The sequence below is a fragment of the Felis catus genome, chromosome A2 (genome assembly GCF_018350175.1).
Source record: "Felis catus isolate Fca126 chromosome A2, F.catus_Fca126_mat1.0, whole genome shotgun sequence".
Lineage (NCBI taxonomy): Eukaryota > Metazoa > Chordata > Mammalia > Carnivora > Felidae > Felis > Felis catus.
Genome location: NC_058369.1, coordinates 119,359,620 through 119,380,983, shown reverse-complemented (window position 1 = coordinate 119,380,983; position 21,364 = coordinate 119,359,620). Strand labels below are relative to the sequence as shown.

The 21,364-nt window shown below is 38.4% G+C and overlaps 1 protein-coding gene and 1 non-coding gene across 3 annotated transcripts in view; both read left to right on the top strand.

The window, feature by feature from the left end:
• HIBADH (3-hydroxyisobutyrate dehydrogenase) overlaps window positions 1–21,364 on the top strand; it is a 115,814-nt gene that overhangs the window by 4,672 nt on the left and 89,778 nt on the right. For both annotated transcript variants that reach the window (XM_045052531.1, XM_003982884.5), the window contains exons 2-4: window positions 8,166–8,326; window positions 17,543–17,652; window positions 20,373–20,494. In XM_045052531.1, coding sequence (XP_044908466.1) covers window positions 8,166–8,326; window positions 17,543–17,652; window positions 20,373–20,494 — 393 coding nt within the window. The remainder of the gene's footprint in view (window positions 1–8,165; window positions 8,327–17,542; window positions 17,653–20,372; window positions 20,495–21,364) is intronic.
• TRNAR-UCG lies at window positions 12,081–12,165 on the top strand. The gene has a single exon. It is a non-coding gene; the product is annotated as a tRNA-Arg (tRNA).

Here is a 21,364-nt window from a genome sequence, read left to right as displayed (position 1 = left end):
ATTGCTATGCTGTCAATATTTCAAAAGTTGAACTAGTCTTCTGGTTAATATCCCCCCCCCCGCCCCACCATTCTGTTAACCAACATGCTGTATATCATCATCCTTACACTTGGTCCTGTGACCCCCTTTTCTTCCCCCAAATACATAGACACTTTTCTGCTCCCTCGTTTGGTTAAGTCCCTCTCTAGGTTTGTGTCTAACCAGCTGAGACTTCAGACTTATTTATAATCAGGGATTTCAGCAATGCCTTTAACAGCATTCTGGGTATTATTTTTTCTCCACCTCCTGCTCTTATTCTGGGTAACTTCTGTTGTCTGTGGTCTGTGTTCTTCTTGGCTGCCACTTAAGTAGTGTTACTGATAGTCACAGAAATTTGCTGATTAGATACAATCCTTTTGTTAATTTCTAGTTCATTCTCTCTTCCATATTGAGATTACTCACAGCATTTCCAAATATTTTATTCAGGGCTGTCAGTCTGTGGAACCAGTCAGATGTAGAGAGATGGCATCACAATGATTGGTTTAGTTATTTTCTTTTTAAGCTTATTTATTTATTTTGAGAGAGAGAGAGAGAGAGAGAGAGAGAGAGAGAGAGAGAGAGAAAGAACCCAAAGCAGGCTCCACACCGTCAGTGCGAGCCTGATGCAGGGCTCGAACTCACACACCACAAGATCATGACCTGAGTTGAAGTTGGGATTCTTACCCGACTGAGCCACCTAGATGTCCCATGATTGGCTTAGGTTATTTGGAACTTGACCCTGGGTCTGGGAGGAAGGGATAGTAGAGTCAACCTGCAATGTTCAGTGGTTGCTGTAACACATTATCTTTGCTGGATCTACTTTATCACAATCTTTATGTTGTAATTGCTTCAGAACTGACTTTTATCCCCACATGCCCATTTGATGAAACCTCTCTCTAGTCATTCACTAATATAACATTATTAAACACTCATTGTATGCCAATTCATCTATTTTACTTTATTATAAAAGTAGTTACAAAAGTTATATGCACATGGTAAAAACTCAAAAGATTGTAGAAAATAGTCTTTTCTCTAACTCTGACCCATCGTTCTACCTCTCTAGATGTAACTACTGTCTCTTATATACTCTTACAGAAATTTAGTAAAAGTTAATGCATATGTATTCTTTTCTCTCCTTGTACATGGCATGTTATTATGTATAATGCTCTTTATCTTTTTTTGACTAAATGACCTATCCTGGAGAATTTTTCATTATACTTTTAGATAACACATTCTTTTGAACATCTGTATAATCTGTCATTGTATCGATTTTCTGTGGATTATCAAGCGTCCTCTTAATGTATATTTAGTTTTTATGAATTAAGTGTCCTGTTAATGTGTTTTTAGTTTACAGTTTTTCTGCTGTTACAAATAATACTATGATAAAATACATTTTTGTGTTCAGAGTTTATATGTAGTATGAGTCAGCAAATCATGGCCTATAGCTGGGCCCCTGTTTTTGTAAATAAAATTGTATTGGAATACAAGCACAATCATTTGTTTATAGCTTGTCTCTGGCTGCTTTAAAACTAGAGTGGATGAGTTGAATAGCTGTGACATAGGCCTCTTGGCCCAGAAAGCTGAATTTTTACCTGACCCTTTAAGAAAAACTGTGCTGAGCCCTCAGTATAGCATAAATTCCTAGACATGGAATTACTGCGTCAGAGTACATGCATTTTGTTTTTTTTCCTTTTTTAAAAAAATTTTTAATGTTTATTTTGGAGAGAGAGAGAGAGAGACAGAGCGTGAGCAGGGGAGGGGCAGAGAGAGAGGGAGACACAGAATCCGAAGCAGACTCCAGGCTCTGAGCTGTCAGCATAGAGCCCGACAGAGTACATGCATTTTAAATTTAAATTTCATAATAAAATTCAGTTGTAGATCATTTTTTTCAAATTGCCATCCAGCAAGCTAACCTCATATGTAATTCTGCAGTGTGTGTGCATGTTTTCTTCAGTCCTTCCTTGCTAGTAGTCTTACCAGAGAAAGAAATTTGTTCATCTGATAAGTGAAAAACAGTATTACATTGCTTTGTTTTATAGTATTCCAATTATGACAGAATTGAGTGTACTTTTAAAATTTTGTCATCTACATATTTTCTGTTGTTATTTTGTGATTTTTGTCTACTTTAAAAATGGATTATTCATAATTTTCTTCTAGATTTTAAAGAGCTGTTTGCATATAAACTAAAGTAATGCTATGTCTATTTTGTGTTGCAAGTGTTTTTCCTAGTTATTTCTATTTTGTCATGTTTGTGGTATTTTTTCCATATAGAATGCTAAATTTTTTTCCCCTTTGTTTTATTATGAAAAGTTTCAAGCAAAAGTATTCAAAGAATAATACCATGTATATCTATGTACTCTTTGCTTAGAGTCAACAATTGCTACCATTTTGCCATATTTGCTTTATTTTTTTCCAAATATATTCATATCCTGCCTGCATCATTTAAAAGTGAAATGCAGATATCATGACACTTCACCCTAAATAACGCAGGGTGAATCTCCATAGAATAAGGACGGTCTTCTCCATGATGAAACCATCACTGAAGATAATTAGCATTTCCATGACATGCTTTTATATCCAGTTCGTATTTAAAATTCCATAATTTTCTTAAGAAGAGTATCTTTTATAGCTTTTTCTTTTCTTTTTTTCCAAATCATGATCCGTTCAAACTTCACCCATTGCATTTGGTTGATGTATCACTTTAATATCTTTTATTTGAGAATTGTCTTGTTTGTTCTGTAAACATGTTGATTTTTTAAAAACAGCTTTATTGCAGGGCACTTGGGTGGCTCAGTCAGTTAAGTGTCTGCCTCTTGATATTGGCACTGGTCATGATCTCATGGTCGTGGGATCAAGCTGTGTCAGGCTCTGTGCTGAGCGTGGAGTGTGCTTTGGATTCTCTCCTCCCTCTCTTTCTGCCCCTCTCCTTCTCATGCTTTCTCAGTCTCAAAATACATAAAAATAAACTTAAAAAAACAGCTTTATTGTAATATAGTTGACTTATAATAAACTGTACATATTTAAAGTACACAATTTGATGAGTTTTGACATATGTATTTACCTGTGAAATCATCACCTCAATCAAGATAGTGAACATAGTTGACACTCTTCCAAATTTCCTCCTGTCCCTTTACATACACAAATACTTGTAGTTATGTATTTTCACTGGATAGATTCCTACCTTGACAGTTGTTTCAGTACTTTAAAGATGATGCTGTACTGTGTTCTCACTTGCTTTGTTTCTGACAAGAAATCTGCCTTATCTTTGTTCCTCTGTATATAATATCTTTTCCTCCGGCTGCTTTTGAACATTTAGATTATGATGTATCTTTGGTATAGTTGTGTTTAAGTTTCTTCTGTTGGGGTTCATTGAACCTGTTGAATTTTGTGGTGAAGATTTATAGTTTTCATAAAATTTGGACATTTAAAAATTTAAAAAAAAATTTAAATATTTATTTTTGAGAGAGAGGAATAGAGTGCGAGTCGGGGAGGGGCAGACAGAGAGGGAGACACAGAAGCTGAAGCAGGCTCCAGGCTCTGAGCTGTCAGCACAGAGCCCGACATGGGGCTTGAAATCCTGAACCGTGAGATCATGACCTGAGCTGAAGTTGGACGCTTAACTGATTGAGCCACCCAGGCGCCCCAATCATTTTCATCTTACACATGGTCATTTTCATCTTGCAAAATTCAATTTTGGGTCTTTTTGTATCTTCCTATCTCTACTTTTAGAATATATGAATTACAGTTCTTACAACTTTTAATAGTCTTGTTCTCTAATTTTAATATCTTTGTCAGTTCAGGGTTGGCTTCTTTTTGACTTCTAAATGTTGACATTCTTATACATATACATATATATATGTATATATATGTATATATACGTATATATACACACACACATACACACACACACACACATATACATACACACATATACACACATATATATATACACATCCCAGGCAGGCTCCCACACTGTGAGCTCAGAGCCCTGACATGGGGCTCGATCTCATGACCATGAGATCATGACCTGAGCTGAAACCAAGAGTCACATGCTTAACCAGCTGAGCCATGCAGGCTCCCCTGTTCTTCAGTCTCTTTAACTCTACTCTCATTTGGCAATTTTATCAACTGCCATGATTTCAGTTCTCACCTTAAAGCAGATTGTTACCAAATATGTCTCTTTCTCATTCTATCTCTGAGATGATTATGATTAGTTATAATATTTCTAAGTCTGTGGGACATCTTTCAGCTCATTGACAGTTCACAGTTACTTTAATTAAAATGGAGATGGTCCTTTTTCGATTTCTCCACTTAGGTTATTGATAGCATTATTTTCTTGCTGTCACCTTTGATCTTTTCCTTATTTTAGTCCATAATCCAATCTACTGCTATGTCCTTTTACTTCTTTGAAACATCTTGAAATATTTCTCATTTCTGTCTTTTCTATGGCCACCATCTTTTATTAACTCTGACCTTATTTATGAACTCAATGTTTGCCCCTCCCCCCCCCCCCCTTATATGTTGAAATCCTAATCCCCCATGTGATGGTATTAGGAGTTGGGACCTTTGGGAAGTAATTCGGTTCTAAGGGTGGAGACTAACGAATGGGATTAGTATCCTTAGAGACAATAGAGCTCATCCTCTCACTCTATGCTCTGTACCATTTGAGGATATAAGAAGATGGCCGTATACAAGCCAGGAAGTGGGCTCTCTCCAGACGCTGGATCTGTTGCCACCTTGATCTTGGATGTTCTGGCTTCCAGAACTGTGAGAAGTAAATGTTAGTTGTTTAAGCCATTCAGTCGATGGTATATTTGTTATAGCAGCTCAAATGGACAAAGACAGACCTATAGTAGTATTACTATTATATTTATGTTAGTCTTTGTATTAGTCCCAATAGTTTATTTTTGCTATTGTTACCCTTGAGGAGACATACCTAGAAAAATGTTGCTAAGGCCGACAGTGTCAACGAGATTGCTGCCTGTGGCACTGCTTCTTGCTTACAAAATATAGTCAGATTGTTTAGCATGCTTCCCAGCCTTCCACATTATGGTTGCATTGTTTGTTTCAATCTTAATTTTTGTTGTTTTGTTTCTTTGTGCATCCTCTAGGAAGAACGGAGGGCAGTGTCATACAGTGGTTAAAAGTGAAGAACCTAGAGTCAGATTTGACTGGATTTGAGTCTTGGCATTGCAGTTTAGTAAGGTCTTGGGCATTTTATTTAAATTCACTAAGTGTCACGGCTTTCAACTGAAAGGCATAATGATAAGATATGATGACAGTGCTATTTACAAGGTGCTTAGTATCTGGAAAGGAATCAAATTGCCAAGAATATTAATGTTTACTGTTACTAATTTTTTTCTTGGCTTTCCTATTTCCTGGCATATACTCATGTTCCTTTTTTATATGGAGTTCCCTTCCTTCCTACTCTCCTTTCCATTTGAAATCCTAAAATACTCAGGTCAACTGCTGTCTTCTTTAAGTGCCAGCCAGATGAATTCTCCATTATGTCAGCACTGTTTTTTATACTTCATCCTTGACTTTCTTGTGTTAGTGTTCATGTACGTAGTTTATTTGCTTTTGGATTTTAAGCTTGTTGAAAGCAAGGACTGTATGTCATTGTGTCTCCTGTGGCATCTGGCATGGTACATCGGAGAGTTGCTTCATATTTGTTGAGTGTGTGAATGAATTGTGGTTCTGCCATACTTATTGTTTGACCTAGAGTGAGGTGCCTGTTAAATGGACTGTCTACAAATCACAGTCTTCCTAATTTCTAATGTTTTTAGTTAAATTACACCTTTCTAAGCTTAATACCATTGTGTGGCACAATAGTTATTAGCATTATTAGTTATCAGTGTTAGAGTTCTCATACAAAGTATACTTCTCATCTATTTAATATCAAAATAAAATTTCAATTAGGTGTCATTTCTCTGTCATTGAACCCCTGGTGGACCAGAAAGTCAGACACAGGACTCCTGTTATACCCACTGTGTTAAACTTAGCACTGCTAAGGTGATGCTGCACAAGAATAATGCCCATATTTAACAGAAATGTTAGAGTCAATCATCAAGTGTAGGAATTAAATAAGCTTCTAACCCAAGAAGACCTCTATTTCTTTTTCTTTTTTTTTTTTAAGATTTTATTTTTAAGTAATCTCTACAATGTGGGGCTTGAACTCACAAGATCCAGATCCAGAGTCACACTCTCCACCAGCTGACCCAGCTAGGTGCCCCGGAAGACCTCTACTTCTTTTTTTTTTTTTTTTTTTTTTTTAATTTTTTTTTAACGTTTATTTATTTTTGAGACAGAGAGAGACACAGCATGAATGGGGGAGGGGCAGAGAGAGAGGGAGACACAGAATCGGAAGCAAGCTCCAGGCTCCGAGCCATCAGCCCAGAGCCTGACGCGGGGCTCGAACTCGTGGACCGGGAGATCGTGACCTGAGCTGAAGTCGGACGCTCAACTGACTGAGCCACCCAGGCGCCCCAGACCTCTACTTCTTAAGCTTTAGGGCTTCAAATAATTTGCTTTCAGTCAGGCTAATTGCATTTAGATTAAATTGAAGGAAGAGCAGGGATTCATCAGTTGAGAGGACCTGGAACTGAAAGGGTGACAGTGATTAGTTGGTACGCTACACAGTTTTATCATGGGAGTCTTTGGGAGACAGGAGAAATAAAGCTGGGAATGACCAGGGAAAGGGCGAGTGGAGTTATTTCTTCTCTCAGTAGTCTGGGAGCTTTTCGAGGGCAAGGACCGTATGTGTCTCGCTTCTGTCTATCTTTGAACTCTATCATAGTATTTCATGCAGTAAATACTTGTTGAGTGGAGTCCTGAATCTAGAAATGAAGAAAGAGTGTCTAAGGTTATTTTCATGGCAATGCAAAGTCCCTTTGCTCTCTCTTTCAAAAGGCATCACTTTGAATTGTGTGCCCCAGTATGGTTTCAAAAGGCCTTTTGTGAAAAAAAAATCAACTGAAACAAAACTTGCATGCAGCTCTTTAAAAACAATTTTTTTTTTCCTATAAATGGAAATGCCACTCCTCTGAAAGTGCATGGAGTTGTTAACCCCAGCCACTGAAACTGTTACCCTTGCCATTTAAGGCCCATGGAAGCATCCCTGTCTTCTTTCCTGGAACCCAATTCATAAACCAGTGACTTAGTTGAAATACATTCTCCTGGGTTTAACATTTTACTAAGATTCTTAAAATACCATTGGAGGGGGTGGTTTCCATCAATGTGGGTGTAGGAAGGTAAAAAACTTTTCCATTCTTGGACCTTGTCCAAGATAGATGTTTTATTGAATATCTTCAGTGTTTCATACACATTTAAAGGAGATAATATAGATATGGGGAATCTAGAATACTTCTTGTAATAGTTAATGTACTTAACATTTTAGAAATGATAACCTTTTAAAATTTATTGTTAAAAATGATAAAGGGATGTTATAGAGGTAGAAAGCAGGAGAGAGTGCTTAAAACTGTGTAGTTGTTTCCTGCAGAACTAAATAAGAAGTGTGTCCGTACATGGTTGATGTCTTTATTTTTTAAAGTTTACTTATTTATTTTGAGAGAGAGAGGAAGCAGGGGAGGGGCAGAGAGAGAAGGAGAGAGAGAGAGAATCCCAAGCAAGCTCCACATTATCAGTGCAGAGCCCCTTGTGGGGCTCAAACTCTCAAACCATGAGATCACGACCTGAACGGAGATCAAGAGTCAGATACTTAACTGACTGAGCCACCCAGGCGGCCCCCATGGTTGATGTCTTTAAATGTGATTAGATCGTTAGTTTAAAACTAGCATTTAACAAAAAAATTCTTTTAAATAGAAAACATACAGGGGCGGTTGACTCAGTCGGTTAAGCATCTGACTTCGGCTCAGGTCACGATCTCACAGTTCATGAGTTCGAGCCCTGTGTCAGGCTCTGTGCTAACAGCTCAGAGCCTGGAGCCTGCTTTGGTTCTGTGTCTCTCCCTCTGCCCATCTCCAGCTCTCACTCTGCCCCCCTCTCTCTCTTTCAAAAATAAATAAACCTTAAAAAAATAAAAAAACATTAAAACAAAATAAAAACAACAATTGACTTTCTGATATTGAATGAATGTTTACAATAAAAAAATGTCACTGCCTCTGTTGAAAGTAATTTATTGAAATCAGTGTGTTCTAGGTCAATGGCATCTAAGACTCCAGTTGGATTCATTGGACTGGGCAACATGGGGAATCCAATGGCAAAAAATCTCATGAAACATGGCTATCCACTCATTATTTATGATGTGTTCCCTGATGCATGCAAAGAGTTTCAAGATGCAGGTGAACAGGTAAGGCCTTTTCTTTATATTTGTTCTAGATTTTAATGTTTAAAAATAGGGGTGCCTGGATAGCTTGGTTGGGCGTCCACCTTCGGCTCAGGTCATGGTCTCATGGTTCATGGGTTTGAGCCCCACGTCAGGCTCTGTGCTGACAGCTCAGAGCCTGGAGCCTGCTTGAGATTCTGTGTCTCCCGCTCTCTCTGCCCCCCACTTGCACTGTGTCTCTCTCAAAAATAAATAAACATTAAAAAAATAAATAAAAATTAAAAATAAATGTATGTTTCAATAAGTGACAACTTAGGAGTATACCCAATGGGATCGTAAACCTATTTCACTGTTAATTTTATATGTATTATGTATTGTTGTTATAAATATATATATATATATATATATATATATATATGTATGTATGTATATTGTTGTTAACTTTGATCCAACATCCAGGTGTGCAACAAAGATTGAGGGGGATCTATTCTTGGGCAGGTGACTTGGAGCGTTTCCCAGGTTAGGTCAAAGGGGCTTGCTTTGGCTCTGTATTAGTTTTCTTTCAGTAGCATTATGGACTGTGCTGTGAAACCAGATAGTTTGGTGGAAATAGCTTCCTATGTTATTGAGGGCACAATTTATCTTAGGACAAGAATAGGCTTAGGTGTTATCATCAATAGCCAAATTATGGAAAAAGCCCAAATGTCCATCAACTGATGAATGGATAAAGAAGATGTGGTGTATATACATATACATACACAATGGAAATACGTGTCATTGATTTAAAAGAATGAGATCTTGTCATTTACAACAACGTGGATGGAACTGGATGGTATTATGCAAAGCTAAATGAGTCAGAGAAAGATAGATATCATATGATTTCACTTATATGTGGAATTTGAGAAACTTAACAGATGACCATACAGGAAGGGAAGGAAAAATGAGATAAAAACAGAGGGGAAGGCAACACATGAGACACTCATAAATACAGAGAACAAACTGAGGGTTGATGGGGGTGGGGTTTGGGGGGGAGGGGGAATGGGGGATGGGCATTGAGGAGGGCACTTGGGATGAACCCTGGCGTTGTATGCAAGTGACGAATCATGGGAATCTACTCCTGAAGCCAGGATAATACTGTATGTTAGCTAACCTGAGACTAAACTGAAACAAAATAAAAAAATAACTTCGCAATAAAGAAAAAATAGGCTTAGGGATAGGAAACTTACTTTGAATCCCAGCTTAGATACTTCCCTGCTGTCTTAGTGGGGGCAAGTTAGTTCACCTCCGCTGATTTCCTCATCTGTAAAATGGGAATGCGGACAACCTATGTCATTAGAGTATGAGGCTTAAAGGAGAGAATATATGTGAATGTACTTCATAAATATTTTATGGCAGCACTTTATGAATAAGTATGTTATTGGCCATAAAGCAGGTGACAACCTAGAAACACTGTGTGCCCTAATGGATTACAGAGCTGAGTTAGGACAGACCTCTAGTGTTTTGTTTTTAGGCTATCGTTTCAAGAATATTTGGACTAGAATATATCCTGTTAGATGGATGATAGCATCCACTGGTCAGGTCTTACTTGGATTTGTTAAAGTTTATCAATAACTCACGTGATGGGAGACCCATGTATTAGTAACATGAATTTGGAGTTTTGTTTTTTGAGATATGAAGGAAATTCTTGTACAAGTTGTAGAGTGGTAACTAAGGGCTGAGTGTAATCCCAGAATTGGGAGAATACTAAAAATTTCCCGAGAGATACAGAAAACAGCGAGAGGAAAAATAAAATTAAACAGCTCACTTCTGGATGATAGACTTGATGGAAATGCTAAGAAATGTAATGCTTATGCACAGAGCAAGTTTAGGTTTCTAGAGATTTCTACCTTAGGGCAGCACATACAGGTCGAATACCTACTCTAGCTGTGCACGTAGTGCTGTGGAGAATGAAATAGGTTGAGTTGGATGTGGCAGGGTATTAGGTGCGTCTCAGGTGGCCAGACTAAATAATATGACAAGGGAGTTTCTTTAAAATTGTGTTTGGACTTTAATAAAGTACCGAAGCAGTTTTTGATGAGGAACGCATAATTAACTGTTAAGAGTCCTTTCATTTCACACAGGAACTATAAAGGTACTGTAGATAATCTTTGCTTACCTCCAAACAGAAATGGCATAGACTGAAATGAAAGTCACAGAGACAGGATCTCTCAGATCCCTAAATAGAAACGAGAAGATTCTGGGACAGAGACTAGTCATTGGATTTTCCTCCCCTCCCCCCCGCCTTCCTTGAGATACATAAGTGGGTGTGAGGAAGGAAAGAAGATGGATTCTGGGCAGCTACTCCTCCCAGATTAGTGAAGAGTGAAGACTTGCCTCAGCCTCTTGTCTGTAGCTCCCATCCCTGCCCCCGGCACACGGTGGGAAAAGTTCTGTGGATGGTTCACACTGAGGCAACAGCCCGAAAGAGAGAATGCTCTGTTCCCACGTCTCCTCTCCCTCACATCTCAGGTTCCCCTAAGACCTTGGCTCTGTGAGGTCCTCTGAGTGTTGATTGTAAGAGCAGTGGACGGTAGGAGAATGTGAAACTTCGGTGAATGAAAGGAGAAAGCTAAAGGCTAAGACAGCTTTGGGCCTGAGAGGAAAATACCATGCCATAATAAAATGAAGACGGTTGTTGATAAGTGATTTGTGCCGGCAGCCTAAACAACGTTTTGAATGGTGGCAGTGTCCTTTGAACAAGTGTGATTTCCTAAGAGCACTACTTTGAAAGGTAATGTTAATATGAACGAGTAAGTTCTGGTATATTGAAGTGTCAGTGTTATTATTTCATAGCTGTATTTAAATTTGTAAAATGTTGGGCAAAAGAAAAAATGAGTTTCATTCTGCTACTAAAAAAGCAAAGGCCAGATTTGGAACGGGATGGAAAAATGTAGGTGAAAATCTTGAAACTTCTTGCTGCCGTGCACAACAGTGTAACGGAAGGTTTAATGGTTCAACAGTTCAGAGCCTATTTGTGTTGACGCTTCCGTTTTGAGAACACGTGTCCCCTGCCTTTCTCCCAATATTGCTGTATCAGGTGAAGCTGATAAAATGGCAGCCAAAGAAAACAAGTCTTCCCTGCGCCCCCCGTACCCCCCCCCCCCCAAAGATTGCACAGACTGGCTAGTTGGTTTCTAATGTTGACTGTGCTTTCAGTGGGAAATTTGCAGGGAGAGAAAGTCCCAAAATAGAGATATCTGGATCAAAAAGCAACCAGCTGGTTCTAACGATCTTTGGACATTTCCTCGAAGAAGTGCTTTTTCTTTTTTAAAAAGCAAAAAGTGGGGATTTGGCATTTGATGTAACCTCAGAGTTGGGCGAGTGGTCCGAGGCACAGTCGAATTTTGGGCACGGGTGTAATCAGATTCCTTTCTGTCTGCCTCTTGTCTCTGCTTTGCTCAGCGGCTCACCCCTCTCCTCAAGGTGCAAGATGGACACCTGCTGTATCAGCTGAAGAAATGCTTTAGAATGTTCTGATCCTGCTTCAAGCCTTAGCTAGTGATAGAAGGGTTATGAAGGAACCCTAGATGGGTTATGAAGGAAATAAAAACTTGACATGATAAAAATCTTTGACATGTTTGATGGTATTTAATCAATGTATTTGTGCCCTTAAATGTTAACCTATTCTAGGGGTGCCTGGCTGGCTCAGTCGGTAGAGCATGCGACTCTTGATCTTGGGGTCATGAGTTCAAACCCCACGTTGGGCACAGAGTTCATTAAAATAAAAAAAGTTGGGGGCGCCTGGGTGGCTCAGTCGGTAGAGCGTCCGACTTCGGCTCAGGTCGTGATCTCACGGTCCGTGGGTTCGAGCCCCGCGTCGGGCTCTGTGCTGTCAGTTCAGAGCCTGGAGCCTGCTTCACGTTCTGTGTCTCCCTCTCTGCCCCTTCCCCGCTCATGCTCTGTCTGTCTCTGTCTCTCAAAAATGAATAAACATTAAAAAAAATTTATAAAATAAAAGGTTGACCTATTTTGAAAGGGCATTTATAATTGGTTAAATATGTTATTTGCAGTCATTTCCATAAAAATGTGGGCATTCCTCTTTCAATATCCTTTTATCATATCCCTATTTCTGTTGGAAACTCAGGTTTAACCTACAATGATGCATCATTTCAGCTTTTAGAATCTTTTATGAGAATGTAACCCATGGTAGTTATCCAGCTTTTGTGTGTTAGAAATCATGAATTGATAAATTGTGAATTCAGTGATATAAAAATATAAACCCTGGAGGGTTTAAGCTCTGCCTGGGCTTAAATCTCGGCTCTACTATATGCTGGCTGTGTGACTTTGGACAGATTATTTATTTAACCTCTCTCTACTTAAATTTCCTCATATAAAATGGGGATAATAACACTACGTTTTTAGTCCTGGAGAACCTGACACATAGAAAGTGCTGTCTTTGCTGTCGTTATGGTGGTTGTTATATCTGTACCACCTTGGTGTCATCACTGAGTCCAGAGTGCTTTGGAAGAGAGCTAGAGACATATTTTTAAATGAAAGAATGATGGAAAAAAATTCAAACCGAACTAGGAGATAAAGTGAGTTGACAGCATCCCAGGTTAAGGATATATTCGGGTCTGTTCCTTCCGTCCCACTTTTATTTTGCAAAAGATACTGATTTCTCTTTTTAAGCAGTAGCATCAAGGGCATACGGCTTGTGCTTCATTTTCATTTTTGTTGTCCAGGAATTTCCTTGGAGATGCTGCTGATCTATGCCAAAAGGCTTGGGACTTATATCATTTCTGTGTGCGTTTTCTGCTGGATGAACGAGGCTTAATTAGATGGTCTCTTCTTTTGTTTTCTCTTTAAAAACTTGGAAACTTCATCTTGTTATTCCTGGGTTGTAAGGCCGAGCATGTTTGGTTAAGTAATTCTCTTGGGATGTAAGCTGGCATCCACTCGGTTCTTGTTAAATGAGAACTTTAAAAGCCTCTTGCTGAGTGGGCTCCATCATGGTTGACCAAATGTTTCAAGATGTAGGCACAAACTGTTTTTGTCAGTTTTTCAAGTGTAGTGTAATTTTGAAGTAACAGTATGCTTTTCTTTTTGGAAAGATTAAAAAACGCGGAGCGAATAGTTGTCTGCTTCCGATGGATATGTGAAAAGGAGGTGCTGTTCCTTTAGATTACTCTGGGCCTACATGCTTTCATCCTCCCTCCTTCCCCCAACCCAGCAAAGCAGATTTTGTCTTTAATTCATCCCTTCTTCTATGCATTACATACCATTACATGCCATTGATGGGTCCTGGCATACAGATGAACCTAAATCCAGAGAAATAGGCGACAAAAATTCTTTTTTAAAAAACATTTTTAAAAATTTAATTAATTGATTTATTTTTTAAATTTACACCCAAATTAGTTAGCATATAGTGCGACAATGATTTCAGGAGTAGATTCCTTAATGCCCCTTACCCATTTAACCCATCCCCTCTCCCACAACCCCTCCAGTAACCCTCTGTTTGTTCTCCATATTTAAGAGTCTCTTCTGTTTTGTCCCCCTCCCTGTTTTTATATTATTTTTGTTTCCCTTCCCTTATGTTCATCTGTTGTGTCTCTTAAAGTCCTCATGTGAGTGAAGTCATATGATATTTGTCTTTCTCTGACTAATTTCACTTAGCATAATACACTCCGGTTCCATCCGTGTAGTTGCAAATGGCAAATTTCATTCTTTTTGATTGCCAAGTAATACTCCATTGTATATATATACCACATTATCTTTATCCATTCATCCATCAGTGGATATTTGGGCTCTTTCCATACTTTGGCTATTGTCGATAGTGCTGCTATAAGCACTGGGGTGCGTGTGTCCCTTCGAAACAGCACCCCTGTATCCCTTGGATAAATACCTAGTAGTGTAATTGCTGGGTCGTAGGGTATTTCCATACTGTTTTCCAGAGTGGCTGCACCAGCTTGCATTCCCAGGCAACAAAAATTCTTAAAGACTAAAGATATTGTGATACACATGGGAACAACTCTCCTATACTTAAAATTGAGATAATGGAAAAATAGAGACATCTTAATTCATAATAATTTAAGAGTGAGGCAGTTGGAATTAGCAAGAGATCCGTCTACATGGTTATGGCAGGGCAGAGCCATGGCCCAGAGTCAGACAGGGAGGTGTAGAAGCATCTTGCTAATAATGCTGGACCTTTGTACTGACCACTGTAGATGCAGCCTATCCAACCTCTTCCACAGAGGCTATACCTTCGAAGAACCTAAGGTTACTAAATGTGAAAATTTCTTTGCCTAAGTTTCCTTTCTACTCTGGGATAGAAACCCTTAAAGAGAACCCAAATCACTATTCTTGTAGATTCAGAAACTAAAGCCAGAGACGTTAAGTTATCTGCACAAAGTCACACATTGGCTTAGTGGCTGAGCTGCAACTAAACCTGGGTCTCTTGGGGTGCTTGGGTGGCTCAGTCAGTTAAGCATCCAACATCGGCTCAGGTCATGGTCTCACGGGTGGTAGGTTCAAGCCCCTTGTCAGGCTATGTGCTGACAGCTCAGGGCCTAGAGTCTGCTTTGGATTCTGTGTCTCCCTTTTTCTCTGCCCCTCTGTCACCTTCTCTCTCTCTCTCAAATAAATAATAAACATTAAAAAAAATTTAAACTTGGGTCTCTAGCTTCCCAAATTAGTGTTCCTTTCAGTGATCCATGCTGTCTTTGCTTATCCATTCAATTAGTAAATGTAATTGAAGGGACTCTAATTAGTTTGGCTCCTAAAGACTTCTGTGGTTAGTGTCAGACTGGCAACAAGATTTGTCGTCCCCCCCCCCCCCGCCCGCCCCCCAGCTTTTGAGTCATGGCCAAATTTTGTCAATTATTTCAGAGGCTTGAAGACATCACGTGGAAGTCAAGATGATTTGAATAGCTGGACACACATGTCTGTCTATCTGTCTGATAAACACGCCTTCTGTAGTGCAAATTAGAGACTGTTATAATGTACCAAATGTAGATAGTCATTAGATACGGAGCAGTTGTGGCCAGTGCAGTGGTGACATTCCAGCTATCAGTATCATTGTGTGTTTTTTCCGGACCTGTGAGCTTTGACACCACTCTCCTATATAATTGAGGGGTTAGCAGTACTCTGGCAACCCAGGCATCCCAAGAAGCAGATGCTAGGGATGCAGGGGGCTGATTGGGCACCCCATGCACTTGGCAGTTGCATGAATAGGCACTGCCAGTTCATGGGTATGAGAAGCTTGGAGGTGTGAAGTACATTTAGATCTGTGAACTAATTGTTGGTGTCCCTGAGGGCACCTCTCAAGGAGTTGTCTAGGTGAAATCGACTTTCCTTCAATGGAAGAGACTCACCGAATTCCTAAGGGAGAGTCTGAAATTGACTCTTAGACCTCGGGGCTTACCGCAGTCCCTGAAAGATCAAGAGAGTTGGAGCTGATCATGGAAGGAAAGGCCACTGAAAGGTATGCCATCGTCTTGCACTGTTTGTATTGCTTCATTCAAGGAGGGATGAACAGAGGAGGCTGTCTGTGGAACCCGTCTTTTTGATGCAGTCCAGGAGTAGAGAAATGGGACTCCTACAGCTTTTCCTTTTTTTATACTCATCTTCCTGAGCTGTTTTTCTTGAGTACACTTGAACCGTTTGCCAGCAAAGAGTCTCCTTCTTTTGAATCTCAGCATTTGTTTGGGCGTAGGAAAGGTTTTTACGTAACTGGAGTATTTCTTCGTAATTGCGTGGAAAAAAATTTTTCTTTCAGAACTTTCAGGGCAAATCCTGATGAGGTATCAAAATGTACCTGTTGAATGTGCTGCACAGTAGACTCTAAAATGTCATATTGCCTTTAGAATGAAACACTGAAAGAGAATATCTGGTTTTTTTGTCTTGGGGTGTGAGATATTTTGTGTTATCATTTAATATTAATATACAAAACGCTAGGAAACTTGACCGCCTGCAGTTTTAAAATAGGACTTAGGAAATTATGTTAAAACTGCATCTAGCATTTGATTTCGGAGCTAACAGTCTTCTAGGGAAAATTGGATTGTGGTCACTTCTAGCTCACAATATTGAAATCACACACAGCCTTCCCATTCTTTCCCTCTCATCAACTGCACATCAAAGACGAAAAGAAAGCATTAGGTATAATTCTGCCATACGCAAAGCAGAGGCATTCCCATTTCCAGGATGCTTACGTTTCCTTCACGTTTCCTAGCAGAAAATCTGTCCATTTTTAATACATGTGTACACCATTCTACAGAGAAATCTGCAGTTATCCCCCTGGTAGCCGTTTGTCTTTTTTTAAAGAGAGAAAAACCTTTAGAGGAGCTTTTGTCACAATTGGGGTGGTGGATTCTTCCTGTTAAAGGAGAGTTTGACTCAAGAAGTGAACTCCCAGTCTCTTCTGACCTCTTCGGTTGCCAGCTGGCTGGCGAGGCATATCAGGGTGCACGTGGGAGAGAGAGCAAGGGTTTGGGGGAACGTGGGTGAGGGCGTGTACATCTGTGCATGCATGCACACGTACAGAGGATGGACGGCCACCTTCCTTTACGGTATGTTTGTAGTCATCATAAGGCAGAAATGAGGGCGGAAGTGAGAGAGCGGACCTTGATGCCCGTTTGTATGTCTTGTGTCTATAGTTTCCACATGTGTCCTGGTAGCTTGCGCGCTCAGCCTTTATGGTGGTACTTAGAGCTGGTACAGTTAAGTGCTCATGTCCTTGTCCTGACCTTTTCTCTTCTGTACAGGCTTCATTTTTTCCCCCCCTTGAAAATGGAGACTAGAGACTGGTGGTAAACGGGACTTGAAATTTTACTGGGGGATTTTGCTGCCTATGAAATCACTGGTGAATCCTATACTTTAGCTGCCATCCCCGTTGCACTAGGATGTTTTTCTTAGTCAAAGCATCTACCAAAAAGTATGCTGTTTGAGAACCCAAGTTGGAGGAATCCATGAGAAGTACGTCTGTTCCCAGGACTGTTGGGTTTTGCCCTTTCCCCCTCAACTCACTTCACACTTTTTAAAATAAACAGTAGATTTGATTCCATAGAAACTGCATCTATATGTGTGTAAGGAATAGCTTCTCTATTTTAGGCAGTAAGCTTTTTTTTTTTTTTTTGTCATTTGGAAATAAATTAGTTTTATTCACTGTCACTGTTGTCAGCATGCATAAAAAGTGAATCCCGCTCGGGCTCTTGAAACTGCCTCCGTTTTAATTTAAATAATGTGCCTTTGTAATTTTTTTTAAAGGTAGTGTCTTGCCCAGCAGATGTAGCTGAAAAAGCTGACAGAATTATTACAATGTTGCCCACCAGTATCAATGCAATAGAAGCTTATTCGGGAGCAAATGGAATTCTCAAGTATGTATTTCTCAACTGTGGAAATTTTCTTGTTATCGTAGTTCATGAATTTCATATTTGTTAACACTTGAGGAAATTACAATGGTGTTCGTTAAAACTTTCTGTACTGTTTTCTTGTTTCTGAAAAGTGAATGGTGTGGTTTCTCTCTCATTGTAAAGGGTTTCTTTTTTCACTGAAAGCAAGAATGTGACTTTTGGGAATAATTTTTTTTTGCTTCTGTTTCTTTCCGTAACTCTTGGATTAAACTTATGCTTTCATTGCTAACATGTTTAAGAGACTTTTAAAGCTTGCATTTTAAACTGTACAAATGTTACAAGCATAATTTTCTTATGGTTTATAGAAATTCAGGAAAAGGTTTCTATGAAAAATAAAACCAAGCATTGGAAAGAACACTATTATTTAACATTTTATTATATTATAAAAAGTTATTGTATGTCCTCTGGGTTAGTACATCTGTAGTAAGAACTTTGAGAAGTTGGAATTAAAGGTTAGCAGTAGCTCTTTAAATAAAATATAATTTGGGTCAGAGTTTTCTAGCCAGTGCTTAGCTTCTCTGGCTTTGAGAACCTTTTGGTTAATTTCTGCCTATTGCCAAATCCTTGTGGTTGTGTTAGAATGACAGTGGTTGAATTTCCTATTTAATTTGCTGGTCTCTATGGTTCCTGTTTCTAACTTGTTTTGATGTTGAATTTCAGCAAGGAGAGAACAAACTGGTAGGTCCTGTAGACATACATAGGGCTAAAAGAAAGTGTTTAATTTCATGAAACTGTAATATGTGAAATTTGAGGCTTTTGGAAATTGAATTGTAACTTGCAAGCAAAAGACACTTGGCTATAAGACAGAAAACTGATAAGATAAATGTTTAGATTTCAGGGAAGGTTGAAAGACGCTCATTTTGGACAGAGCCTTGAGGCCCATGGTGTGTGTGGTCCTGAGGTGACTTAGTGGTCTCATTATCTAGTCTGTTCCAGTTACGGCCCTGCTTAATTGCCTGCTTATTTGCCTCTTCAGGAAAAGTTACTAAACTTTTGTGTGGTGACCAACTGTTTATTAATATTCTTTGCTAAGGAATATGGTGGCCAACTAGCAGAGCAGTTTTGTCTAGGGAGTGCTTTCATATATTGCGGCTTTACATTGAACTGTAATTTGCTTTTTATGGATGGTTCTTTATTTTCTTCTGGGTCAGGGTCATTTCCCCACACTCAGTGCATATGTAATTTTTGAGACACTTTCCCATTTGCTTCAAGATTTAAGACCCTTGGGGCACCTGGTTGGCTCAGTCAGTTGAGCATCCGACTCTTGATTTCAGCTCAAGTCATGATCTCAGGGTCCGGGAATCAAGCCTTGCATCAGACTCTGCGCTGAGTGTGAAACCTACTTGGGGCTGTCACTCTCTCTTCCTCTGTCCCTCTGCCCTGCTTGCATTCTCTCTCTCTCTCTCTCTCTCTCTCTCTCTGTCAAATTAAAGAAAATATATTTCAGATCTAAGGAATGTTAATATCACATAATTAAAATTAATTATTGGTAAACATAATTCTTATGTTTTAGGTTATATCAAGTGAAACTCCACATACTTATAGTGACCTGTAATAGAACATGCTATTTCTTTTCTGTGGAATATACCATTGCATTTGGACCAGATCAATTCATATGTTTAAAATGGTTGTTCATCACATTTTGTATGCTATTTTTTCTATAAAAAGATTTTTCTTTCTTTTAATAGTTTTTTAGCAATGATTTTCTATTTTCTTCTTCAGTATTTATATTTATTCATTTCTAATTTTCTAATCATAATTATGATTACGTGTCATCTGGATTAGTTGATCTGTAGTAAGGACTTTGGGAAGTTTGAATTAAAGGTAAGCCATAGCTCTTTAAATAAATTACAATTAAAAAAAATTTACAATTTAGGTCAGTTTCCTAGCCAGTGAAGATAGACATAGATTATAAGGGAACCATGTAGATAGATATAATCTGTACTTACAGTACAAACAAAATTGTCTTATTATAAGAATGCCATTTAGTATTGATGTAAAATATGATAGAGGAAAAGACTGCTTCCCCACTTTGCCAATGTATATATATAAATTTACCATAAAGAGCAAAAAAACTGTATTTGTGAGATTTCTAGGTTCATTCCTATATTTTCCTTTCTGCCTCTTTGATGTTTTATTTTATCTTTAAAAAGCTGTAATTATTAACGAATATGCCACCCTCGAGCAAATGGCTGAATTTCAATGTTGTGTTTAGTCTACCTAGTGGAAAGGACATGGATATGTGAAATTGGCAACATGGCTTATTAAAGACAAATAAAATACTTTTTAAAGAGCCCAGCTATTTTACAAACAAAAATTTAAATCTTACCAAATAGACCTTTTAAAGTTAACAGGTGTTTTAAATTGCTTACCTGTATTATTAGGGTATTGTGTATTTCACCTAAAACCAGAATTTATAACATGTAGTTTATTAGATTATTTAGGTTTGTTTGAAAGAGTTTGGGTTTACTTTGAACTTTAATTGATCTGAAAATGAATTTGAGATTTTTAACCAGTTCTAATAATGTTTTTAATATTAAACCAAAGACCTCCTTGATATCTGGCAACTTTTAGTAGATTCTAATTCTATAGGTAGTTGCATGAAATGTTTATGCAGAATTGCAAGCTATATTTTTAAAACTATAAACCTATAATTAAACTATTACTTTTATCTGTTTACTTAGAAAAGTGAAGAAGGGCTCACTATTAATAGACTCCAGTACTATTGATCCTGCAGTTTCAAAAGAATTGGCCAAAGAAGTTGAGAAAATGGGAGCAGTTTTCATGGACGCCCCTGTTTCTGGTGGTAAGTGGCAGCTAAAATCTATGCACACCTATTTCTGTTTGTCAGAAGAAGCAATTACAATTTTCTGGTACCCAAGACATATCCACCTATTTTTAGACCTGTTATAGGAGTCTTCATTTCCTCACTGAAAACAAAAACAAAACAAAATCACTTCTGTTATTCCGTATGCTCAAAATACATTGCTTGTTCTAAGTTCTGACAAAAGGATGTCACAACCTTGAAGAGTTGTGAATTTTTGGTCCAAACTGCTATGGGTTGGGCTAGAGCTGTTCCTAGAAAATCTAACTTTTCAGAACAGATTCAAGAAGTAACTAGCTTGAATCTTCTTTTAACTGTTAAAGAAGTTGAGGAAATGGTAAAAAAGAAAAAATCATTTTGCAAGGGGAACTTTAGGCCCAGATGATTTTTTACAGGTGAATGTTACCAGAATTTCAAGGGGCAGATCATCTCCATTTTTCTATGAACTTTTCCAGACAATAGAAAAAGAGGAAACACTGCTCAACTCATTCTGGAGACCCGTGTAACTCTGATACGTCAACCAGAAAGAGAGAGAAATGAGAGAGAAAAATTTTAGGTCTATATCAGTCATGAATACAGAAGTAAAAATTTTTAAAAAGTATATTAGCAAACTAAATCCAACCATGCGTAAAAGAGATTAAACACTACAACCAGGTTTGTTTTATCTCATATGTACACAAATGACTGAATGTTAGAAAATCCATGAATATATTTCACCACATTAACATACTTAAAAATCATATGATCATCTCAGAGGACAAGGATTCTCAGTAGTAAGATTCTAAAAGCATATTATTATATCAAATATTAATAGTGGGGATCTGGGTATTTTGGAATGGTAGGATTATAGGT